The sequence below is a fragment of the Rhipicephalus microplus genome, chromosome 9, assembly GCF_043290135.1.
Source record: "Rhipicephalus microplus isolate Deutch F79 chromosome 9, USDA_Rmic, whole genome shotgun sequence".
Lineage (NCBI taxonomy): Eukaryota > Metazoa > Arthropoda > Arachnida > Ixodida > Ixodidae > Rhipicephalus > Rhipicephalus microplus.
Window position 1 is genome coordinate 75,586,761 of NC_134708.1, and position 25,908 is coordinate 75,612,668.

Below are 25,908 nucleotides of genomic sequence, written 5' to 3' on the forward strand. Positions count from 1 at the left end.
GCGCGGGGAAATCGAGGATTGCTCGAAGTTTCTCCCGATCTGGCTCAATGGAGCCTTCGCCCAGCGTGAAGCCAAGTAACTGAACTCGGGTTTGCGCTAGTTGGGCCTTTGCGGGATTTAACGTCATCCCGGCGGCTCTCACCCTCCCGAGCACATCGGCAATGTGGGCCAAGTGCTCTTCGAAGGTTCGTGAATAAATCACGATGTCGTCGAGGTAGCACATGCAGTAAGACCACTTTGCTTCCCCGAGGACGCGGTCCATGAGTCTCTGAAAAGTCGCAGGAGCATTGCAAAGACCAAAAGGCATACGAGTAAACTCGAACAACCCTCTGTGGGACGTGAACGCAGTTTTACACTGGTCACGATTACCCATCCGGACCTGTAGGTAACCTTTGGAGGCATCTAATGTGGTAAAATACCGCGCAGTGCCGAGGTTTCCTACGATGGAGCTAATCGTGGGGAGCGGATAGGCATCCTTACGAGTCACTCCGTTGAGACGGCAATAGTCTACGCACAGGCGATGACTGCCATCTTTCTTAGGCACCAACACAATTGGAGACGCCCAGGCGCTGGACGAACGGCGAACAATGCCGGATGAGAGCATCTCGTCCAGCAAGCCGTCAATTACCTGCCTCTTGGCCTGGCTGACGGGCCTGGGGTTACACTTCAAAGGAAGCGCGTCGCCAGTTTCGATCGAATGGCTCACCAAATCGGTACAGCCGGGTTGATCGGTGAAGAGCTCATCGTATTCGCGCAACAGTGCCGACAAACGAGCCTTCTGTGTATCATTTAATTGAGTCGCACAGGCGATCAAAGGATGCGGAGCCTCTTCGTGTCGTGCCGCTCGATCCCGATGGGGATTTTGAGCCGACGAGTGCATAGCGCAGGGGCCTGCCCCCGAAGTTTGCACGTGACACGGTTTCGACGCTTCAACTGCACAGGCAACAGAAAGCGCCGGAGGGCTGATGAACGGCTTTAGCTCGGAAAAAGGTCCGTCGCGATAGCCTCCATTCGCAATGTCCACTACGATACCGGTTTTTAGGAGAAAGTGCCGACCGAGAATCACAGGAACACTGAGCCCTGGAAGATGAACGAAACGCGCGCGTCTCATTCGGCCTCCCCATCTGACAGTCAACCTCGCGGCGCCCGCCGACTGGGCCACGCCTTTCGCGAGGGTGAATGTCGTTCGGCTGCCCCGCAAGCGCACCGAGCGCTTCTGCAAGTGGGACAACACCTGTTCGCCAAACAACGAAGCGCTTGCGCCCGTGTCCAGCAACGCCGAGAATTTGCGACCGACAATGGTGACCGAAATAAACGGCGCGTGCGCACCAGAAAGACTGCTTGCCCGATACGCAGAGGGGAGAAGCAAGGGTTCGGCCGCTCGTGCCTTCACGAACGGCCCGCGCTCCCGTTTCCCTGCCTCACAGGAGGCACAAACGCGGAGCACTCCCTCGCTATGTGCCCTCGTTGACGGCAGCGGAAACAGCGCACTCCATCGCGGTCCCTTTCCCACGACGGAGCAGCTGCGAGCTGCCGGGGTGGGATCGCCGCGTGATCAAAGGAACCGCTCTGACGACCGTTACCACCGGTGATGCGCTGGGTCGGATTTCGTCCCTGCTCGCGCGCGTCGAGTTGCGATGCAGCACCGGCTGCCCGCCTCCCGTACGTGTAGGGATCTAAAGCTCGATCGCTTATCTCCCACGCGCGCCCAGCTGTAGGGGTAGCCGCAAAGGCAGCTCCGGCGGGCTGTTGCCGCTGAGAAAGGGTCATGGCCCCTCCCCACGCGCAGCGCGGTTCGAGGGCCTCGCTGGCTGGCGGTGGCGGGTGATAGGAACGCGCGGCGAGAATGTCGCCTTGGATGCGCTTTGCCTCGACGGCCAATTGCTCCAAATCACGGAAGCGACTGCCGCGCAGGTACGCCGAAAAAGTCGGGTGTGCCTGCCTAATCACCCGTTCGACGCTCTCCTCGTTCGAGGCTCTGGGCTCAGCGATAGAAAAAAGGTCTTCCATCGCGCGTACGTACTCCTGAAGCGACTCATCAGGAGCTTGTGTGCGGAGCTCGAGCTCGCGCCGCATCCTACTCTCGTAGTCAGCGGGTAAGAATTCGCGCAGGAAGGCCGCGCGGAACTCCTCGAGGGTTGCTGCTCGGTGGCCGGAAAGCCGATGCCACCTGGCCGCCGTGTCAGTCAGTGCTGCCGGGACGACGCGTCCGAGCACTTCCTCGTCGTCTAGACCCATGGCTCTCTGATAACGTGCGAGGGAGTCCAGGTAATCTCTTGCACTTTGCAGATCACCATACCCGCTGTAGGTCGGAACGGCCAACATGACAGCGGGATGAGGGCGTTTCGGAATGGCCGAAAGCGTTTGGACTGCCCCCGTGAGTGCCTGAATCATTTGGGCGGCATTTTGCAGCAGCGTCTGTGCGCCCGCTTCAAAGGAAGCTGTCGGTGCATTAGCGGCGCGGGCGAGCGATGGGGAACTGTCTCCGAGCTCGATAAGCGGCGCGGTTTCAAAATGGATACCGGCCGTCGCGACTCTGGGGAGCGCCTGTTTTTCACAGCCGACTCTTGGGGCAGCTTCACGTGAAAATGCTAGGCCGCTTGCGGCTAGCGGTACAGGCGCGTGCTCGAAATGAGCTTGGCTGCTAGGTTGCGTAGCAGCCAGCGGGCAAAATTCGGCAACGGCTGAGGCCGCGGTGCCGATCTGCGCCCCGGAAGCTCCACTGAGAGCCGTTTCGGAGCGCTGTGACATGGAACTACCATGCATTCCAAAGGGAGCAGTAGTAGTCCATGTCCTTGTGCACTGTTCGGGTTGGGCTATGGCCCCGGACCCAAAACGCGCTACCTCTCCAGTGGGAGCTGATACGTAGCGCCTCGTGTCATCCCGACTGGGGCTTGTGACAAGTGAGGGTGCGCGATTGTGATGCTCAAGGGGGGCACTGGCCCTGTTCTCGAGCAATGCGGTATCTGCTAAAAGCGTCAGCGGACAGAACTCACGCGGAGCAGACATAACGCGGGTAAACGCGGCGAGTCTAATTCGCAAAGGCGGGCTGACTCGGCTAAGACTAATCAAAGGCTTAATGAGCCTTTGATACCGCGTTGGGCGCCAGTATGGTGACCCCGCTCCTAACCGCAGCGGACGATCACCGCGGGTTCACGCTTAGCGAGCCACAGGGCCGCTACTCCGTTCACTCGCGTGTAGCGCACCGCTCCGCGCGCGCTCAACTGATAAGGCGTTTAGCGCGGCGCGGCAAATAGACAGTGTTCTAATGTAACAGTACACAACACTTTATTGCCTCTGGCGGCACCCCGAACAACAGTACAACGTCCGCTCCCGGGACGCGGGTAGCAAAGGCACCCGCACGCGGACGTTCACAATAAGGGGAAAACCGCGAGTACGTCGCAGCTGGCAATGGCGAGCTTTGACACGCCGGTCGGGAAAAGGTCCCTCGCGGCTATGCTGCGCACTCTCACGATGGCCACTGGGCCTGGTCGCGAGTGTTAGGGCAAACCTCGTACGCGCTGGGCCTACGGCAAGTGCGGCTCGTTGTGGTACGACCACTTCAAGCACTAGGCACCGCTGTGGGCTTAGCGTACGCTACCGAAGCTAGCACTCAAGTAAACACGCCTGCCGAGGTGCCCAAGGCCACCCCAGGCAGGCTGCAGTCCGGCGATTCCCAAAGGGGACGCGGACGAAGGAAAACACGTGCTTACCCGGCGCCGACCAACGGAGAAGAGCCCGCTCCCTCGGCGCGCGCAGTGGCGCGCGCCGTGCCCGCACGTGGCGCCATCTATCGCCACGTGGTGTTAACAGAGCAGGAAAGCGAAAGGGTGTGGCCGTGTGGCGGAATGCCCGCGAAATGGTCGCAGGCGCGCCTCAGATCCCCACATCATTCTATAGTGTTTTTTACTGGAATAGGTTGCTTGACTGCTACAGCTGGTTAGACTTTTATATTAAGGGGGGACGCGGCTTTGGGATCGCGAAAAATGGCAAAAAAATCGATTTTTTGAAACTCAAGTTTTCAGTTTCTGGAACCCTTTTTCTATCTGGTTCCAAAATATCTACACTGAAAACCGCACAGAAGTGCTTCGGAAAATTCGTTTCACCCACCTAGGTAGCAAAAATATTTCTGGAAATGGCGAGAAAACGGCGATTTTCAAAAAATAATAGCTTCGCTATGCTTGGGCCGGGAGCCGGCTTCTTGGGCTCATCGGAAAGAGCATTTTTCCGTGTTTAACTTTCCCGCCTCAGCTGGCTCCTCCCTTTAACAACAAGCGAGCAAAAAGCAAATAATTGAAGGTCGTTTTGAGGCCCTTGATTGGCCGTGGCCGCCATGTTGCCTCAGCTCGCCTCGCCATTGGCCCGATGCTCGCTCCGGGAGATCGTCGTCTGCTGCTTGTGCGTCGCGAGGACATGGCTCTCGAAAATCGCCACTTCGTGACGGGTTCACGGCTTGATAATCACTTAAGATATAACTACGCTTTAGTTACGAGCAGTAAACGGATGCGCGATCAGGTTACTACGAGCGTCAGCGCGGTCTACGAGCGCCGCGCGTCATTGAAGTCGTCTTTAGCCCTAACTCCGCCGACTGCGGGCAGGAACGACCTGCTAGCGCATTCGTGGCGACGTGTTTCTTCGCAAGCAACGAAACTGTAAGCGGCGGCACGATCTGATTACTACGAGTGGCCGCACCGGATGCACGATCAGATTACTACGAGCGGGCGCGCGGTGGTCTACGAGTGCGGCGCGTCATCGGATCGGCTTTAGGCCTAACTCCGCTGACAGCGAGACTGCGGGCAGGAACGACGCGCAAGCGCACTCTTGGTGACGTGCTTCTTCGCAAGGAATGTACCACATCACTCGCTAGCTCCTCCGAATATTGTACGGGCATTTTACGCATCGGCAGCGGACAACACAGTCAAGCTCGTCACCCCCCCCCCCCCTTCAAGGATCGCTCGGAACAGCGGCTAGCAGTTTCGCGCGTCGTCATTCGAAAATGCGATGCCAAGTGCAGTGCGTGCCGATTTTTTGTCTTCGTAGTTACTCATTTCGCGGATCGTCATCGAACGCCGCCGGCAAGTGCATTACGCGCCGGCTGCACTGTCCTCCACGTGGCTGCGCACCCCACGGTCATATGGAGTGCCGTCAGTAAGCTTTTGTGATGCGATTCAGACGTGCTTGGAGCCGTGCTTGATATCTCCACGAACGTCTATGAATGTTCCGAGGTTAATGAATTGCTGTAGATTAGAATTTCCGCGACCGGCTGTATGATGATGCGTTTCACGGCTAGAGCGGCGAAAGAGCATGTGTGAATCGGGGGCACGAATTTTTATATGCCCGTTTCGTGTCATTAATTATACTGCTAGAAATTCCCGTGCCACCAGTCTTCTGCCCATAACTTTGTTATTTGGAAAGAAGGCATAGGCCGTCATGGTGTGATCCATTTTTCTGATGCAATAAACTTCTCTCCAAATAAAAAAAAGTTCAGTGAATACTTGTAATCAAGTACTTAATTACGCTAATTACAACTTCAGCACAAAAAAGTATGTTTAATAATTTCAGTATATGGTTTTATTCAATTACAATCTTTTCTGTCATACTTATCACACCACTCCTTCATACAAAGAACTTGGTTTGAAATTCATACTTGTTCTTTGTAACTCATGAAAAGGAGTAAATCATGAAAAGAAGTCAAATATCACAAGACAAACCTGAGATCACAATTTTTAGGTGTCTTAGAGACGTAAAGAAAAGTTGAAACTTTAAACGCAGCTTTCTCAATACTGTTTTTTTTTTTTTTTTTTGACATTATGCTCAGCCCCTCCACATGGTTCAGTGAAGAAATAATTTCTTTCTCGTAAAGTATTTGTGGTATCGCTTCAAATTTTTATGAAAGCACTGTGAGGTTATTCTTAGTGTCTGTGCCAATTTTCATCAATATCCAACGAGAAACAAAAAAGTTCATTGAAAAAAAGCCTGTCGAAAACTTCGACAGGCTTTTTCTCACAAGTGTATTTTGGACATTGTGCATTGCTCGTGGAAAGAGTAGCACGAGAATGACTGGACCGATTTTGATTCTGTTTTTTTTTCCCTGAATCTCTGAACACTGCTTGTGGGTACAGCAATCTTCAATTTCTGTTTTGTGGCCCTGTTATTTTTCTAGACGATGATTTGTCCGTGCCATTGTTTCTGACAATGTGTGTCGGCAGCCATGATGATCTCTAAAAAAAAACGATAACTTATTAAAAAATTCCGAGAGTGTCATACCCTGTAGCTTTCTTTTGAGTAAAGATCAACATCATTCGCAGCTTCCTGGCATGTTTTGTTGCAGCGCTAGGCTTTCCACGAGCAGACCATGTAATTGGATCGTGTAGCATTATGTAACTTGAGAACTACTGAAGCTATCATGATGAAACTGCATATTTCCCTATTCTAGACACTTATGAGTATGCATGCCAAATTTCATTGCTGTTGGTCAACAAATAAAAAAGTTTTTTTTCAAAGCCATCTCCCCCCTTAAGTGCTGAAGAGCTAGGGCTCACTAGATGGCTCTTTTGTGTTTCCTTCGACTCCTTGCAAACGGGTGTTGATTGTTGACTCTTCGTGCAGCTCTACGTCCGCGAGAGGTGATGCTGGTGTAGATGGCATCGAAGGCGGAGCGCCAACGTCGCTCGTTGCATCCAGTGATTTAGAGGAGGAACCGGAAATTCGAAGAGGTGAGCGAAATCTCGTGGTATGCTGCAAAATGTTCTCCAAGTGTTGGTCCATGATCGTCTTCTTCCATCTGACGCAAATAAACTTTTTTTTCTGTCCTGTGACACCATCTTGAACATTGATATCGTACTAAATAAATGGTAAACAGATAAATGTTTGTTTCAGTAGTAGCCCTCTCAGCCATTTTGGCTGACTTAGTAGGCTAACTCAGGGTCTCACCATTTCTGCTGATCGTCCAGTGCTGCCCTGTTTGGACCTCTTATTCCTTGTGAATGTGTGATGCATAATGCCCCCCTTCAGCACACTTTGTCACACACACACGCACGTGTGTGTGTGTGTGTGTCGGACAGAGATTGTGTCAAAAAATGGAAAAACGAGCCTTTAGGTATACGCTTCTTCCCCATATATATGTATGTGTGTGTGTATGTGTGTGTGTGTGTTTATATTTTTGGTAAGCCTTTGTCTTGTCCTCTGCAGGCCTTCAGTGCTTCCCTCAGAGGGCGGCTCTCCTCAAGTCGATGCTCAACTTTCTCAAGAAAGCGATCCAGGACCCATCGTTTGCAGACAGCATACGGCACTGTGAGGGAATCTTTTTTTTTTTTTTACTTGTGACTATAACTGGCGTTAATTTCTGACTCCGAGTCGTGGTCTACGTTCTAAATGCAATAGATGCTGATGTTTAGGTGTTTCTTTAATGGCCAGTCTTAAATGTGCATCATTTTTGCAATTGTTCATTAGATTGATATTTACAATTTTGATTTCAAAGACCTACTTATGGTGAATTGTACTATCCAATTAATTGCAATTGTTCTGGCCAGAATTGCCACTTGCATGCCTGCTGCCAATTAATTTTGATGGTGATGATTAGAATGACTTGCTGACTGTAGCATTCGGTGAGGAAGATAAATGCCAGCAACTGTTCCGGCTAAAGGGCTTTTGATTTACTCCTGGAAACTGTTTTTTTTTTTGGATGCAATGATTTGTTCAGATCAAATGTTGATTTATGGTGGAGAATTCTCCTTATATGTATGTTTTTTTTTCTCCTTCATGGCCAGTGATGGATGGCTCCTTACCACGTTCCTTGAAGCACATCATCAGTAACTCCGAGTACTACGGTCCGTCTTTGTTCCTATTAGGTGAGCACTTGCGTTTCATCTGTTCCTACCGTAGACACTTTCTTTATATTTCCCGGAATAGCTGTTGAAATAAGAAGTGCTTTACTCAAATGAAACATTACTAATTACACGAACCCTCAATAAAGGCAAGCATGAAGTAGCATGCGAAGCAGCGCATGGGTCAATTTGAAGTTGCGTTCATTACGGGCACCTTGCCCGATGTTAACGCGTGCTTGTAATGAGCACACCGTCAATTCACTGTAGTGTCTGTTGCTGTCACTCGTCCCGAACTGTTGTTGGAACACGCCATGCGGGAGCACGTGGCTTCATCGTGCGTGTGCAGATTCTCATTCCTAAACGTCATCATGTGATTGCTGAGAGAGTGTAAAGGTGGAGAGGCCATAGCCTCTTACCCACACCGCTCTAGACTTTTCAAGTCCAAAACCCTGCTGCCGTGACATCCCGTAGTGGCGGCGGCGGCTCATTCCCATCATTACAATGTAGCGCTACATTGATGTCTTTAATGTGAACTGCAATAGTCTAATTGTGTCAGCCTACATTCTTTTTTTCCCTTGCAGCCACCGACGTGGTCACAGTGTACGTCTTCCAGGAACCATCGCTCCTGTCTTCGTTGCAGGACAATGGCCTCACGGACGTTGTTCTTCATGCCCTTCTAGTGAAAGAGGTGAGTCTTGGTTTTGATAAAGGTCGATGCCTTTATTCTGTGGAATGCTTTAAATTCTTGTCGTTGGGAGGAAGCGCAGGTGCACTATTGGATTGAATCTTGAAGTATGGCTTTGACCAATGAAATTTCACTGAGGCCAGCTAATTTTCTCACTATGCCCGAAGCTCATTATAACAAAGCTGCATATTAGACCAAAATGAGTTCGTTATAAAAGTTTGTTTCTAATGATGTTATATCTGCTGCAACAATGTTTTTATTTACAGTCGACCCCTCTTAAACGGAACTCGAAGGGGATCCACAAAACTGTTTCATTTATCAGAAGTTTCGTTTAAGCAAAGTACACTGATTTAGTGAATCGAAACCTTTATTCAAATTGCACAAACCTCACCGTACTCATGAGGATGAGTGGGAGAAAAATAAAAGTGAAAGGTGGTTTGTTTGGCAAGCTTGAGTTGTTTTTTCACAAGGTACGCACCCATGTGTGACAAATTAGCTAGAAAATCTGTACAAGCCTTATGCTCAAAATACCGCTGCAAAAGTTCAACAGCCTCTTTAGCTGATCGGTCTGGTGGCACCACTACATTAGTAATATTGTCCCCCCATTAATCGTTGGAAGGTTAATCCTCATCTTTCACTTCGGCATCCATTTCCTCGACAGTCTCCTTACGACAGGTACGAATGTTTTCATAAATTGATTCGTAGTCCTGCAGAATGAGAGGCAGACGGCACGACCTCACTGAATACTGCCTCAATGTCTGCATCAGCAGGGCTTTCTTCTTCATCATGTACTGCTTCTTGCACATGAAAGCCTGCATGATGAAAGCATCTTTATATTGTTGTTACCTTCACTTGCTCCCAGGCACGGGCCAAAATGTAGATGGCTGCCAATAAATCTATGCTGTAGCATTTCCCGCTGTCTGCACAAAGCAGCAATCGATGGAGCAATTGTCTGCGGTAATGAACTTTAATGTTCTGAATAACCCCTTGATCCATCCGCTGGATCATTGCCGTTGTGCATTGGCTGGCAAGAACTCCAGAGTGATGGCTTGAAGTCCTTGAACCTGACCGTGGGCTGGGCAATTATCCACGATGACGACAACATTCCTGCCTTGCCTTGTAAATCTTGCGTCTTCCTCTCGTAGCCAGTTTTTGAAAATGGTTATCGTCATCCACGCTCTTCCGTTCGCATGGTACGCAACGGGAAGGTGTCAAACGCCTTTGAAACAACGTGGGTGCCTTAATTTTTCTATTACCAACAGCTTCAATTTCTGATCTCGTGCCTTGTTGGCACCCACCAGCACAGTGATGCGATCTTTACTGCATTTTCCTCCACTACAGGCTTCGCCTTTGATGGTGAGTCTTTGATGGAAGCGCCTTATAAAAAGGACTCATCTCGTCGACGTTGCGTCTCATGGCTCAAAGCTCATAAAAATTTTCTTAGGCCGCCCCTTTTGCCAGTCGGTGCAAATGTCCCTGTTGACTGCAGCACTCTCACCTGAGATTGCTTTGAAGACTAGGCCATGGCGTGTTTTGAAGCGGCTGAGCCATCTGTCGCTTAGGACGAAGTTCTCAACACCCGTTTGCATGGTGATCTCTCGAGCTCTCTGCTCGAGAATTGGTCCGCTTATGGGCAAATTGAAACTCCGTGCGCGCTTGAACCACAGAAAAAGGACTCTTTCTAGTTGTTCATAACGCGTCGTCCATTCATAAGATGCAAAGGTCCCGTTCTTTACAGCGCCTTCAATCTTTTCTCTGCCTTTGCAGATTCGCGACAGCGTCGATTTTGCGATGTTGTATATTTTCGCCACTTACTTATTGGGCAGGCCGCTCCTGAAAAATTTTCAGTTTTTTTCAAGCGAGAGTGCATGGTGCGGCCACCTCCTTTTCATTGGGTTGAAATAACACTGTGATCCACCGCACTTAGCTGCACAAATAGGCTTAACGCACAACTGTCTCGCTGGCTAGGCTCTTACAGCAGCCAGAAGCAAGAATGGCTACTGGATTGGCTTGCCTCGAGTTGTCTTGGTTGTGAGACTACCTTTGGCCTGAGAGAGTCTATGCTGTGTTTAGAGTTTGTGCCGTTTAACCGGAGGTGACCAATAAGCACTGTTTCGATTAACCGATAATTTTTACTGCGCATCACATAGAAATCCAGCTATATGAGCCCATTCAATTCTGTTAATGAGGCATTTTGTTTAAGCGAATTTTGTTTATTGGGAGTTCACTGTACTTCATTATAACCAATATTTTATTATATTCAGGCATGAGTGTACTTATATTACCAACCAATGTTTCGTTCTCTCCAGGCAGCACATGTTCGTTTGGTGTGAACTGCAACGGTTGACTTCCATCATTACGGGCATGTCATGCAGAGAAAGCAACAAAGCAGAGATTTAAGAATCCTGTAGTAAAGCTAAAACATCAGAAGTGAAAGAGACGTGCATCTTTCGCTGTGATGCAGTTCATTTAGTGCACACTGAGGCTGGCAGATGGCCAAGGCTGTAGGTTATAATGGCCTTGTTGCAGTGAGATTGGTGAAATGTTACAAAGCTATCTATTTGCGCATGCTCGGCTGTGTCCTCTGCTGACTCTCGTGTGCTCTCCTTATGACAGGTGCCAGCGACGAGGGAAGTCCTGGCATCCCTCCCGAATGTGTTCAGTGCACTGTGCCTCAACGCCCGTGGTTTGCAAGCATTTGTGGCCTGTCGGCCGTTTGAACGACTGTTTAAGGTGAGCCTATACCTCTTTTCTCGTTCATCCTTGCTTGAATGCCACATTACATAGAACGGCACAGTTCTACGACTAATGAGTGGGTACGAGTGTGGAATTCCATAATAGGCCCTTGCAAAAGAAACCATGAGGCAACAGTTGAAAAATAGTGTAGCTTGTTGATTTGGTTTTCCAGAGGGAACGTTTCATTGAAATAGATTTATTGAGCAACGGGACACAGAAGTGTGTGCAAACATATGAATCACTAGCCATGATTTATTTCGGAGCCACTGAAGATACACCTTGCAAAAAGTTGTGGACGTGGCCACGAAGCGCAGTTGCTGTTTTTGCTTTTTATAGCCCATTGGTGCATTTTAAAATTTTTGGTGTCTTTGTGCATTAACTACTCTACTGTGAAGTGATCATGACGTGCTGTGAAGTGATCATGACGTGCAGTCTATTCAGGACTTCGAACAACCTTCATTGTGAAAATCGGTAGCAAGGACTGTATTGTTGGTTTTCTTTATTAATTGGTTTGTTAGTTCTCCCTTTTTATTTCAGTACAGTGAAACCTCGTTAAACAGTACCCGCGTAAACAGTAGTTTCGTTTTAAAAGTAGTGAAGTCAAATCTTCGACTCGGCGGCCATTGAACATAATGCATTTTGTATCCTTATAAGTTGTACCAGCTTATCGCGTATGTATCGGTTAATAAGCAGTTTTTCCAATTTTCGTTGCGCACTCGCCGCGGCATGTCGCCCCCCACTGGGCGTCCCGACAGAACAGCAAGCCCCAGAGATTGAAACACGCCTTGCTTGTTTGTGTTGATGATGATGGCAGCTGTGTTGGTGAGCGCCATCTCTTGGATTTTTCTGCAACAAGAAGCACTTGGCCGGCTAGGCTTCTGATGTCCACGCGATGGTGCGTTGCACAAACACGCAAACACGGTGTGCGCTTGCTTTGCTTTCTTTGTTCCTTTGGCGCCGTGCATAGGTGTTCTCTGGTTGATCCGTGCCGTACAGCTCTCGCGTCGTTTTTTACGTGTTGTGTATGTGTGCTTGTGCTGCTTCGTACTTGCGTCATGCCGAAGCTGGGGCAAAGGCATTGAGTGCTTAAAATAGAGGAGAAATTGGACATAATTCGTGCTATTGAAAATGGCATGAAAAAATCTGCGCTGGCACGCGAAAAGGACCTGCCGTTAACCATGGTGTGTGGAAATTTGAATTCCAGAGAGAAGTTGCTTGGCAGTGCTGCTGCAACTGCGAAAAGGTGCCGGCTGCGAAAAGGTGCCGGCGTTTTCGGATGTAGAGGAGGCGCTGGTGAAGTGGCTAAAAGCTGCACAGTAAAAAAACCTGCCTATCAGCGGACCCCTGCTCGTGGAGAAGGCCCTGGTTTTTGCCTTGCAGCTCAGCCATGACAACTTCGTGTGCAGCAATGGCTGGCTGGCCAGATTTAAGGCGAGGCCCGGCATTACCACAAGGACTGTTTCGGGAGAAGGTGCTGCTGCTGACGTGGATGGCGCGGAGCAGTGGCAAAATGGTCAGCTGAAGAACATCTTGGAAGACTACGCACCTGATGACATCTTTAATATGGATGAATCGGCGCTATTCTTTAAGCTGCTACCAGACAAAACGCTCGCATTCAAAGGCGAGACGAGCACTAGCGGAAAGCATGCAAAAGACAGAATATCAGTGGCGTTTTGCGTTAACATGACTGGAATCGACAAAACTCCGCTCCTCGTGATTGGAAAGTCGGCGAAGCCTAGATGTTTCAAAGGCGCCCGGTTGCCATCAGGGGTCATCTATCGCAGCAACACCAAAGCATGGATGACGGCAAAACTCTTTGAGAAGTACGCGTGCCTCATCGATCATCATTTTGCGGCTAAGAACAGAAGAATTGTTATTATTTTAGACAACACTTCGGCGCACGTCGCCCTGGACAACCTGAAGGCTGTGAAGTTGGCGTTTCTGCCACCAAATGCAACAGCGATTGCCCAGCCCTTGGACTAAGGCATCATTCGAGCTGTAAAACAGCTCTACAAGAAAAATCTGCTGTGCAGATTTCTTGCCATTGAATGTGGCAAATTATTCTCCATCGACCTGATTGGCGCGATTCATATGCTCGAATACTCGTGGCGGCAGGTTGAAGCAACGACAGTTCAAAATTGCTTCAAGCGTGCTGGCTTCAGTGTGCGTGCGGGCGACGCAGATGACGCCAGTGACACCATTGACCAGACTTCGGACATCGTAGACGAAGCTTGCAAAACTCTGCTAGCTGAAGTGCTGGAGCGGCAGGGCGTTACGGAAGGCATTTCCCTTCCCCGACTTCAGAGACGCAGACAGCGATGTGCAGACATCTGCGGACATGTTTGACGAAGCCATTGTTGCCTCGGTTGTCCAAGTGTCGCCAAATGATAGTGATGAGGACGACATGGAAAGCGACAACACGGGTGATCCAGGTCCGACAGTGGCTGAAGCTGCGCATTGCGTCAGCGTCATGCGGGTATTTGCCGAGAAGAGGGGGCTGGCTCACAGCATAAGCTGTGAGCCAGCCCCCTCTTCATAAGTGAGTTTGAGGCCGCTGTCGTTGCTGCTAGGCCGCCGCATCGTCAAACGAAGATTACAAACTTTGTCACGCGAAGTTAATAAATTACTGCACGTTTTTTGTTCTTTCATCGCACTCCCTGAAGGTTTCTTTTTTTGACAGGTAAGTGAGCGACCTGATGCTATTTCGGTTAAGCAGTACTACCGTTTAGTACGTACTTTTTCCGAGCTCCGACCAACTATGGTTTAACGAGGTTTCACTGTATTTCCACTCACTGAGTCAAGGATTTGTAATAAGAGACCTTGCAGCAGAGGACAAATGCATCATCTGTTAGCATTTGCGGTGTGTAAAAGTATTCCATCATTTCTTTTTGGCTGAGTCATTTGTTTCAAGTTAACCTTGCCCGTGTGTGCACTCTTAGGTTTTGCTGTCACCGGACTATCTGGCGGCCATGCGTCGACGCCGTTCGTCAGACCCCATGGGTGACACTGCATCCAATTTGGGAAATGCCATGGACGAACTGATGAGGCATCAGCCGAGTCTGCGGGTTGATGCCACCGCAGCTATTATCAAGGTGAGGCCATTTCTTGCTTGCAGAAGCAGCCCCTCTCGTAAGTTGTTTGAAGGACGCTATGTATAGAACTCATCGTCAGGCATTTTATGTGTTCAGCGAATTTTGAACTGGTCAAATGGACAGTACGTTGTTACTGAGGTTTTGTTTAGTTAGCCATGTAAAATAGACAGTTTTCATAAAAGTAAAGTTGGCTTTCCTTCGAAGCAGTTTAGCCTGACAAATGGCGACTAGTTGCTTCTCCAAATAGTGAGTTCAAGTGTATCTTCTCGCAGTTTGATGGTTCAGTTGTAGGTCAAATCAGGTCTTCTGATATAAACATGCATTATAGACAACCCAAGCGCTTGCAACTAGAACCTGGTCTCCACTTGAAGCACAAGAGATGCCGCCGTTATTCGGGCAACACTGAAAACAAATACTTGCTGCACAAGCCACTAATAGTTTGACGTGCACAGTCCATCAGATTTAGTGCCCTGTTCCAGTTTTCTAACATGAATATTTCCCAGCAATGCAAGAAGTGATTGTACTTCGATTAGGTGAGCATAGTTGCAGAGCTGCATTACTATCTACAGCGTGTACGTCAAAGCGTGATGCGCGCATTTTCCAAGAAAATGGTACAGTTCTTCAACATAGAAATTGATATGCTTAGTCCTTAAGCATGCAGGTCTGCTGGTACTTAACATACTCGATGTGGGAACATCTTACCAGCTAACTCTCGTGATTGATCTGTGCAGCTTTTAGAAGAGCTGTGCTCCGTGGGCCGCAATCCGGCCTTCGTGTGTTCCCGGCCAGCAGCTAAGAGTGAGGCGGGCGGAGTCTCCGGCAGCGGAGCCCAGGCCTCCAGCCACGGGGGCGGGGCTTCTGGAAGTGGAGCCGGTGGTCGAGGCTCTGGAATGGCCAACGATGCGGGCTCCTCGGACGAAGAAGAAGAGGAGGAGGACGTGGACCCGGCACCCACGGTGCCGTCGACGCCCAAGGCCAACGATGAAGGCAAGGCGGCGTCTGGCACCGGGGGCACCACAGCCGAGGCGCGCACCCCGGTGCCCCTGGTGGACTACATCCTGAATGTGATGCGGTTCGTGGACGCTATCCTGAGCAACAACTCGACTGACGACCACTGCCGGGAGTTTGTACAGCAGAAGGGGCTTGTGCCCCTCATGAGCATTCTGGGCCTGCCCAACTTGCCCGTCGACTTCCCAGTCTCGCCGGCCTGTCAGGCGGTGGCGTCTGTCTGCAAGTCTATCTTGGTCAGTTACCATTCTTTCTGAGTTTTGTGTGTGACTTGTGTTCTAAGGGTGCACCTGATCAAGGTTTTACTGCCCAGGTAGTGAGAACCTGGTGAACGTGAGAATGCTGCAGTACTGCTAGTGTTCTGTTCCTGTTTAAGGGGGACATTGGGATGGTTTCTAAGTTATTAGTTTGTTTAGTTTCTTGGCCTAGGTTGATGAAATTTGGCTTATACACTACAAATCACAATAAAGGGACAAATGCAAATTTTGTAAAAATATCTCTGCTAATTTTTATTTTATAAAGGTTCTCAAGTTCGTCGCTTGTGGAGAATCTGGCACAGCAATGAAACGTGCTAAAGTTCTGGAACAACTGTGTATGTATAGAAGTATTGCTTGTACCCAAAGACAGTGGCAGTTTTTTTTTTACTGGCCTATAAATTTTCAGCTGCACATTATTTGATATGCATGTGTCCATGAGCTTGAATTAAGGGGGGACACGGGTCTTGAAAGCGAAAAAATAGCGAAAAAAACGATTTTTCAATTTTGTTGTTGTTGCATTCAGGACATCTTCCTGCACGTTCTCGCAAAATTCTAGGCCTGTAAACAGTATAGTTTTCCCGGACGATCATATTTACTACGCGAACTTTCTAGTTTCGCTCGCGGTAAACGCCATAAAACGATCAGTTTCGCGCCGCCGCCGATTTGCAACCGTGCCACGGAGCGCAGCCATCTTGGCCTCCTTTGAAACTGCATCCTTCGCCCTTTTTTTTCCGCCAAACGCGAGTTTTCAGTGATACGCTGTAACTGAATAATCAAACAAAAAAGAAAACGAAACCTAGCTATCTCATTGGCCCACAGCCGCCACGTGACAAAAGTGCACCTCCTCATTTGTCCGTGGTTGTTTCCGGCTGCTTGCAGCGAAAACGAACTGCCGTCATTTTGAAGGAGACCATTGTCGTCTGTCGTCGTGCGCCATGCCTAACAGTTATCGGAAATTTCGCACCGTGCACAAGTTCGGCAAATCGCGACGGAAGCGCGTTGCGAAGCGAAGAAATGCATCGCTGCCTTCGACGGAGCCCGCTGTGCACCTTGGACCGGCATCAGATAACACGACAACGGCGGAACGCGAGCCGGCGACTGACGCGCACGCCCTGGACTTCGCCCCGACTGTTGCGGCAGCGGCCGTGCAGGACACCGGAGCTGCGCGGCCTGAGCGCACAAGATTGGACTCGACTTTTTTAACAAGTGCAGATTGTGCTTTGCGCGAGCAACAAACGCAGCAGAGACTTTCCCAGCTAGCGTCAGTATCGGCGACGGAAAGGAAAATGAAGTGAGTCGCGAGTGACAGTGCCCCGAGTTCAACCACGGCGTATACGGTTGTTGACCTGGACCTTGTAAATAACCTGTTCGAGGTTGGTAGTTGCCGTGTGTGCCGTGGTGATCTAACTATTGAGAGGGACACGCGTGAGTACGGCATCGCCGTGAAACTGACAGTGTCGTGCAGCAATTGCGGTGAACTGCGATCGCAGTGGAGCTCGCGGCGAGTTGCTGGCTCGGCGACGTGCAATCCCTTCGAAATAAATATTCTCGCTGCACGGGCGGTGCAAAGCACGGGGAATGGGCAGACTGCCCTAAATGACATTTTTTCTGCCATTGGAGTTTCTCACAGAGGTCTTCACAATAAGACCTACCAGCATTATTTGAAGACCAAGCTGAACCCAGCTACGGCAAAAGCATGCTCTGAGAACTTGGCAAAGTGTGCTGCCGAAGTGAAACAGCTGTACAGTGACCTGAATTTTGGAAATCCGGGTAACATTGCTGTTTGTTTTGATGGCTCATGGCACACACGTGGACACTCTTCTCACATTGGTTTGGCCACCGTGATTGAGCTATTTACAGGATATGTGCTAGATTACGTGGTTCTCTCCAATTTCTGCCTCGGCTGTGAGTGTGGGCCGCAGCCAGATAGCCCAGATTATGCTGCATGGAAGGCACAGCACTTATGCCAAAAAAACACAAGCTGCAAGGCAGGTCAAATGGAAGTTGAGGCAGCAAAGATTCTGTTTCAACGTTCACTCTCTCTGCATGGCCTCAGGTATACAACCATGCTCTGTGATGGTGATAGCCGCTCATTCATTGCCATTGATGAAGCCAAAGTTTATGGCTTTATTCCTGTGGTAAAAGAAGAGTGCACCAACCACATTCAGAAGCGAATGGGCACAGCGCTTCGCACCCTTGTGCAAAAGCACAAGTCTGGTGATGCGCAGCGCATTAGTGGTAAAGGACGGCTGACCGCAGACCTGATCACCAAGATCTCCAGCTATTATGGATGGGCTATCAAGTCTTTTGCTGGAGACTTAGATAAAATGCACAACGCAGTGTGGGCCACATTCTATCACATTACGTCGACAGATGAGAAGCCCAATCATAACTTCTGTCCGGATGGTCCTGACTCATGGTGTAAATATAACTCGGCCATGGCAAAAAACGAACCACCACCAAAAAGCAGGTACAACTTGCCAGAAGCGGTCAGCAGTGCACTGCGGCCCATTTTTGAGCGTCTGGCTGACAAGAAGTTGCTGCAGCGGTGCCTGAGAGGACAAACTCAGAACGCTAATGAGGCACTGCATTCAGTCATTTGGAGCCTCGCGCCCAAGGACAAAAATGCCTCACTATATGCAGTCGAGGCAGCAGTTGGAGAGGCTGTGATGAGGTTCAACCTTGGCACCCACAATGCCAGCTCAAGCATATTGCGAGAGCTCCAAGTAGAGCAAACCGCCAAGGGTAGCCGAAGGGCTAATGAAAAGGACTCCCAACGCACTATCAATGCAGAAAGGAAGAGGGGGTCATCAGCAGCCTTTCAGGCAGCTGCAAAGCGGAGGCAAAGAGGAAAGCCCCACCCAGATTATTCTCCAGGAGCCTTCTGAGCCACTGGCTGTTGTAATTTCGCCCATCCAGGAGAATAAAAGGCTTTTTTCACATGTCTATTAGTTTTTCCCACTTTTCTCAAAACACTTTTATTGGCCGTCTCCAATTTTCTGGGTGGCTGTTGTTACCCTTCTAATCATCCAATTTTAATGGGGTTTTTTTTGTCTTATAGCTAGACTTCCAAAGAGTGCAATATGACTAATACAATGTTTCTTCACCCTGAAACATTTTGAAATTTTGGGCAAACAACAGACAAAGAATTCATGTCTCAATAAAAATTTTTGAACTTTTATAACTTGGGATAAAATAAATGTAGAAACACGAAATTATGCTTCTTGCACTCATTGAGCATTCAGGAATATATAAATATAATTTTTAGCTTGGTTATTGTAAAATATTTTTTGCCAGTCATCCCAGAAGTGCAAAACAGAAAAAGTTGTATAAAATTTTTTCTTCGTGAGATACAGAAAAACGGGTTGCATATTTGAAATCAGCACATTAAATTACATATTACCTGCAAGTTTCATTACTCTAGTAGCAGTAGCAATAAATGTTTTGCCCAAGGCCCATGTCCCCCCTTAAACAGAATGAAAATCGGTCCAGCCATAGTCGAGCAATGCTTTCCACGAGCGAAGTGGTTGAAAAAAATAATTACAGAAAATGGCTTTTTAAGTTTTGGAAATGTTGCATGACTATTAGAATGCCCCAGGCCTGTAGTAATTGGCATCATTGCCAAGAAGCATCTTCTTGGACCTCTGTCTCTTGGCTGCTTTACTTTTGCGCGCTGTCTTGAGACGTTGGCGATTATTTTCTTGAGCCCTCTGGAGGGCAATGAAACCAGGAGGTACACCCAATGTGGCACACATTTTCGAGTACATCCATATGCATTCTGAATTTTACTTTAATACTGCCTTCTTTACCACTGTGTCTACAGCAAAAAGCGAGACATGTTGGTCCTTACGATACCACAGAATGCAAGCTTTCAGCTGCATTCGCTGCTCAAGCAGCTGTGTCTCTGCAAGACATTCATTCACCAGCAACAGTGCTTAGGCAACTTTGCTTGAAGGCTTGTACTTCTGGGCTGATTGTGCTCGTCCTTCTGCCTCTGCGACTCTGTGCATACACCAGCTCGTAGGACCAGGGGGACGTAGCTCATGGTGGGGACTCTCATCTGTGGATGTGTTGTGGTGGTGCGTCGCAATCGCGTCCTTGTGCATTGCCGCAACATCGTTGCTGTTATTGCGAAGAGCTATTGCTTAGTAATTGGCAAGTCTCTTGATAAGACCTTGTGTGAGGCCTCCTTTTCTGCCTAGTGGCCCCCTTTTGCTTGCTTTTCTGACAAAAGTGAGGAGTGCAGTGCCCATTATTTTCTTCACAGGATTTGTACAGTACTCCTTAGTTATTTGTATTGTATAGGGCCTGAAAAAACTCTGCTGTCTCCATCAGAGACCACACTGCAGTTCCTTCGACTTTGCTTAGTCAATGACCCGCCAAAAAGCTGCAGTGCGGCCTCCACCTCCATGCGACCAAATCCAATGTCTGGGTTTTTTGACGCTGATGGTGCTGCCTCCACTGGGGATACAGAGGTTCATCCTCTGCTGGTACCATATCACAGTTGGGGCAGAAATTGGATAAGACAACTCTGTCAAGCACAATCCCTGTATGGAACTCTGTTATGCACCCTACTCCTATATGTGACTGGATGACCATGTGTCATCCAGGTACCGTCGTAGGCAATGGTGGCATTTTTAGAAAAACCAATGTTGATCTCTCCTTGCACTCTTTTGACGGCACCAACAGCACCTGCTAATGAGTTGTCTGAAACCACCTCAGCTTGCAGGCTTGAATAACAGCTTCAAATCCCCCTGGTTGGTTTTATGATGCAAGCCGCAGTGAGAAATGTTCATAATGACCCACAAGTCATTAAGAGCAGTCTGTCTCTTGCCAATGGTTTGTTTTATGTGACTTGAGCGAATGTTCACATCAAACACTTGAATCATCCTTCCAGTGGGAGATTATGCTGCCACAAGTACTGCATGACAGTGCCCTTTTCGCGGCCAGGCCCAGCCTTGTTTCGAAAATCACGCTCACAGAAATTTTTCGGCATTTCGGACAGAAAGTGTCAGCCATCATTGCGTTGATAACAGCAGCTTGCATGAGTGTAAATTCATCTCCAGGTGTCCCAGAAATTTATTCTTCGCCTTGCTGGCCCACCAGAGACGGCTTCCGCAGAGTAGCCGACACAGTGTGAAGAGAGTCGTGAACGCTTGATGCTTGGCGCCTCCACCGTTCCCCCTGACAAGTAGCATGTCACCAAGTGTGCTTGAATGGTGCGATGAACGGTTGACGTCGCTTCGTAACTTTTGGAACCGTTGGCACACAGTGAATCAAAGTTCCCGTCGAAGCACGTCAACGTGTGGGGATCGTTCGCTCTGACGAGAGGTGCGCTTCCGCAGGCATTGCTGTGACGGTGACCTTTGATTCGAACGACTGTCGGTGATTTCATTGAGGTGCGTGTTCGGTGCCATTGAGCAACTTGAAGCGATCACACACGTCGAAGCTTGTCGACAATCGAAAGTTGCTCGTACATAATGGGCGCAATTTCACAGACTTCTATGGCGATTTATCATCCAAACGGCAGTCAACCATTTCATGCTGGCTATGCAAGCAAGCCACCTGCGCGTCGAGCATTGGGGGTCATGGTACTCGGGGAAGCATCGGATGCGTCCTCCGTTGAGTGTTGTGTGACGATCACTACACAATGGTGTTATTGATGTCGTCACAGTGCGGTTGTTGGATTCACTGCTGGGTTCTTGAAGTGGCGCAGTGCTAGGCAACTTGGCATGTTATCCACGTATTCCGTTGATTCCAATACAGTTGTTAGATGTTCCACTGCTCCCGCTAACGGTTTCGCTGTAGGAGGCTAACTTTCGTTTTCCAAACACGTGAGTCATTTCAAACTTTTTTGATGAGCGAGGTTTCGTAACGGCATGAGTGATATATTCATCAACATGTGTAAAAAAAGCGTGCACAAAACGTGATTTGCGATGCAAACAGCGGTGGCTACTCGTCTGTTGTCGTAACAGCGGCCAACGAAAGCCTTACAGCGCGCCAGCTAATTGGAGGCGCTCTTTCAAAAAACGGCCCTCGGATTGCCCGTATGAACATGTGCTCCTTCTTCGCTTTTTGTGCGTTTATTTCTTGCCGGTGACATTTGGAATGTGCGAAAACAGGAAAGCAAAGCATCGATGTTTCAATGGATACTAAGATGGCGATGATTGGTGGCGCGAAAGATGAACAATTGCTTTATGAACATCGGTGTTCTTGTGCGATTTTGAGCCTCTTTCTCACCAATGGCACTGAAAAACGTCCTTTTTTGTCTTTGTTTTTCCGGGCATTTAGAGTAGGTTTTCTGCCAAATCTGTTTAGTACAGCATAGAATAAGCATTGTAGATGCCGCATGGAGTGATTTCCAAAATTGATTTTTTTTTCACGGTTTTCGCAATCTGATCCTCGCGGCCCCCCTAAATGTTGCTCAGCGACACTTTCCTACAGTAGAGCCTCTACAGTAGAGCCTCTATACCGTATTTACTCGCATAATAGGCACACTTTTTTTTCAGAAAAACTGGCTCGATGTTAGGGGTGCGCCAATTACGCGGGGTAAAATGAAATTTTTTTTCAACTCTGTTCTCGCGCTTTAAATCTGCACACTTGTCAAGTAAAAGGCAACTTTATCGTTTACCAATTAATTCAGCATAAAACAAACATACCTACGTACCTTTTAATGAACAAGCGAGAGCCGTCAACTGCACACACACACGTACAGTTTATTTAAACAAAAGTCGTAGCTGTTCCTCCTTTTCCCTATTCGGAGTCCAAGTCGGAGATCACACATTCATCCTCGCCGAGCGGGGATTCGTTTTCGGTGTCCGAATCATCCGCACCCCACAACATGTCATCCTCACTCGCATCCAGTGCGTTCGAGATACCCGTCTTGTTGAAGCTTTTCCTGACGACTTCGTCGGAGATCGCCTGCCACGCTTCCACGATCCAAGCGCACAGCATTTCCTCAGGCGGCCTCTTAATCTTACCACCTGTAGTCAGCTGACGTTGTCCTCCAGCCATCCAGGTGGTGTACAGCCTTCGAACATTGTCCTTGAAAGGTTTATTCAAGGACACGTTCAAAGGCTGCAGTATCGATGTGAGGCCGCCCGGAATCACTGCCAGATCTGTGCGCAGCTCCTTTAGCTCATCTCGTACGCGGTCTAGTAGGTGCCCACGAAAACTGTCCAGGACAAGCATGGACGGCAACAACAGACCACCCGGCCGCCGACCCCAGACTGTTTTCACCCAATCCACCACGAGTTCCGCGCTCATCCAGCCTTTTTCCTGGACTCTGACGTAGATGCCTTGAGGGAATTTCGCCTTTGGGAGCGTCTTACGTTTAAAAATAACGTAAGGCGGTAGCTTACGCCCATCCGCTGTCACCGCCAGCATTACGGTGCATCGTTGTTTATCAGCGCCAGACGTTCTGACGATGACACTCCGTGCACCTTTCTCCTCCACTGTCATGTTCCACGGCATATCAAAGCAAAGAGAGGGGTCTGATCAGCGTTGCCGATCTGGGACAAAATGAAGTTTTTCTGCTGTCGGAGCTTTATAACAAAACTGTGGAAGTCCACGACTTTGTCCTCATATGCTGCGGGCAAGCGCTGGCACAAGGTGGTCCGCCTTCGCAGTGCGAGGCCATGGCGCCGCATGAAACAAGTTGTCCATCCGGAGCTGGCTTTGAACTCTTTTGCTTCGATGCCCTGCGCTCGGGCTATTCTGCACGCCTCAGTCTGCACAATATCCAACGACACAGCACAGCCGTCTTGTCGTAGCTCCCGTATATGCCGAACCAGTTGCTCTTCGACGTTCGGATACCTGCCGGTCTTGGCACCGTGGAAAGCCCGTCATGTCTTTTTCGTCGCCTCAAGTTTTTCTTCTTGGTCCCTCCAGTACCAAATACTGGTTTCTCCAACGCCGAAATGCCTGCTTGCGGCCCGGTTGCCGTGCTCCAGCGCGTACTGCACTGCCTTCAGTTTAAACCCAGCCGTGTAGCTCGCGTACTTCCCCATGGTGGAACCAAAGTTCAATGCACGACCACAACATACGCACACCGCTTGCAAAATGGCGTTTCTTTCTTTTTCTCTGATGGTGGTGATGGCGATCGAGCCCCTGGTGTTGTACACGTGACCTCCAAAAAGCACGGCGATTTGGGGGGTATCAGTAATTGATGGAACAGCCGTTTTTTTTTCGCTCATGGACGCTTTTTTTTTTTTTTTCAAGTTTTTTTTCGACAAACACATTGGTTAGGTCGTTGCACTCGAATTTTTATTTGCTCGTCGATTTGCCTTCTTTTTTTCTTCAGGGTACGGGGACCGCGTTCCAACTGTACCGCTGGGGGGGGGGTAGAATCGTTTCTGATCACGGCCAAGTTCGGGGTGCGCCTATTATGCGCGGTATTAAAAAAAATCGAATTTTCCGCGACCAAACTAGGGGTGCGCCTATTATGCGAGTGCGCCGATTATGCGAGTAAATACGGTAATTATCTATAGTACTCTCAACGTGGTGAGACCTCAGGATTTTGTTTGAAAATTAGCTATTAGAGCTATTAGTTTAAATATGACTCAAGGTTACATGTCAACTTGTGTTGGATGTTTGTTTGCCGACGCCGTAGCAACATCATAAATAATTGAGCATAAATGCCTGTAAAGTTTTAAACTTTTTAGACTGAAGTGATCATACCGTAATGTCTTGGCCTTTTGCTGTGCTTTCTATAACATGAAAGTTGGCAAGCCTGGTACTTGCAGCCTTTGGCAAATGTCTTTGTTTCTTTCTGCCCCATGTTCAGAACCTGGCACACGAGGCCCAGGTGCTGCAGCAGGGTCTGAGCCACCTGGGTGCTGTGTTAGCAAGCCTGGAGCCCCTGCACAAGCCCCTGGATCCCCCGGGGGGTTCTGTGCTCCTCGAAGAGTTGTTGGGGGCCCTGGCTGCCTCCCAAGGAGCATCGGGCAGCGAAGGTGGTGAGGGCGCAGCGGCTACAGTGACGACGCAGCAGCAATCGCCCTTGCTTCACGCGATGGCTGCCACTCACGCCTACATCGTGATGTTTGTGCACGTCTGCCGCACTGGCCAGGTGAGTTTGTGTGAGAGGCCCTGGTTCCGGATTATTTGTGGAGTTCTTTGGGCTGCTTGGCAGTTAGCCCAGAACAGCGTAGAAGAATTATACTGAAGTTTAGAATGGAACAAGGATCAGTGCGGAACCTGTCCTGTTCTTTCCTGAGCTTGTCTTTGAGTGCCCTGTAGCCATTTCATGAAAACACTCGTAGGAAAACTAGGACATGAGCTACTTCAGTTTGACTGCATTTCTCTTTTTGAAGATCTTGCCTCATCTGTAGTGCAGTGAAAACTGCAATCGTAACACCTGTCTGAATTTAGAGGAGTGACTAAAGAGGTCTGCTGTGTGTGTTATCAAAGAACAGTCTTGGTTACCGTTTTTAACCTATTGTGGATGTGACAATATTTTGTCGGCTACCAAAATTTTGTTGCTGTAAATGTCAGAGACCAGCAGCACCACAAGCATGCATGTTTGATTCGCACGCAATGTCGGATTTGCCCCCCCTCCCTTTTTTCTTCATGCAACACGCTCCATCTGTCACCTTACCAGGAAAAGCATACTGTGTAGGCTTGTGTGAATAGTGAATTTTAGGTTCAAAGCTAACAGTGATTTTGGTCGAATAATTTCAAGTCGAATTCAAGAAGTTTACATACCACATTTTTTAAAACAATTGGTATATTTTTATGACCTAACTAACCTGAAGTAAAGTAGCAAATATTGAGTTGTATTTGTGCGCTGACAAACCTGCTCAATTAAAAAAAAATGACACAAGGCCTCTGCCTGCAAATGCCTTTTTTTTTTTTTCAATAAAAAAGTAGAAGCAACTGGAATATAAGTCGAAATGTTTTCAGTAAAATATTAACCTAAAGTTGCCCCTCGTCTTATATAGTGGTGTCCAGCCGAAAGTGCGCCGCTGTCTAGCAACATGTGGCTTGCATGTGCTTGAGAAGCCGGACGCGGCCATAACCGCATCCAAATCCAATCGCAGGCTGTTTTTTTTCTCTCTGTCTGTTTTCTTTGTGTGATTTGCTTCCAATATGTTCAGAGTTTTCGCTCCGCTTGAGATTGCACTGCATTTTTAGTGTTTTTTTTTTTTTTCGTTCACTCAATAAGAGTAGTGGTACGAGAAGGCAGTACTCAGCTGCGTTTAAACTAAATGTTGTTCAGTTCGCAGAAGCGAACGGGAATATGGCTGCTCAGTGCTGCTTTGGTGTATCGGAAAAAAAGCATGCGCTATTGGAGGGCGCAGAAA

General features: G+C 48.7%; 2 protein-coding genes across 9 annotated transcripts in view; one reads left to right on the plus strand and one right to left on the minus strand.

The window, feature by feature from the left end:
* The window catches only part of HUWE1 (HECT, UBA and WWE domain containing E3 ubiquitin protein ligase 1), a 207,744-nt gene that overhangs the window by 32,628 nt on the left and 149,208 nt on the right, over positions 1 to 25,908 (plus strand). For all 8 annotated transcript variants that reach the window (XM_075873864.1, XM_075873865.1, XM_075873870.1 and 5 more), the window contains exons 17-24: positions 6,610 to 6,716; positions 7,192 to 7,293; positions 7,770 to 7,850; positions 8,408 to 8,514; positions 11,128 to 11,244; positions 14,187 to 14,339; positions 15,071 to 15,583; positions 24,390 to 24,674. In XM_075873864.1, the coding sequence (XP_075729979.1) occupies positions 6,610 to 6,716; positions 7,192 to 7,293; positions 7,770 to 7,850; positions 8,408 to 8,514; positions 11,128 to 11,244; positions 14,187 to 14,339; positions 15,071 to 15,583; positions 24,390 to 24,674 (1,465 nt within the window). The remainder of the gene's footprint in view (positions 1 to 6,609; positions 6,717 to 7,191; positions 7,294 to 7,769; positions 7,851 to 8,407; positions 8,515 to 11,127; positions 11,245 to 14,186; positions 14,340 to 15,070; positions 15,584 to 24,389; positions 24,675 to 25,908) is intronic.
* Positions 1,246 to 3,140, minus strand: LOC142771898 (uncharacterized). Its single transcript, XM_075873872.1, has one exon. It carries the CDS (start codon positions 3,007 to 3,009, stop codon positions 1,390 to 1,392), a length of 1,620 nt encoding a protein of 539 aa, XP_075729987.1. The 5' UTR covers positions 3,010 to 3,140; the 3' UTR covers positions 1,246 to 1,389.

Bases quoted from the DNA above. Each gene is read 5' to 3' on its own strand.
- LOC142771898 (XM_075873872.1), bottom strand. From the start codon at position 3,009: ATGTCTGCTCCGCGTGAGTTCTGTCCGCTGACGCTTTTAGCAGATACC.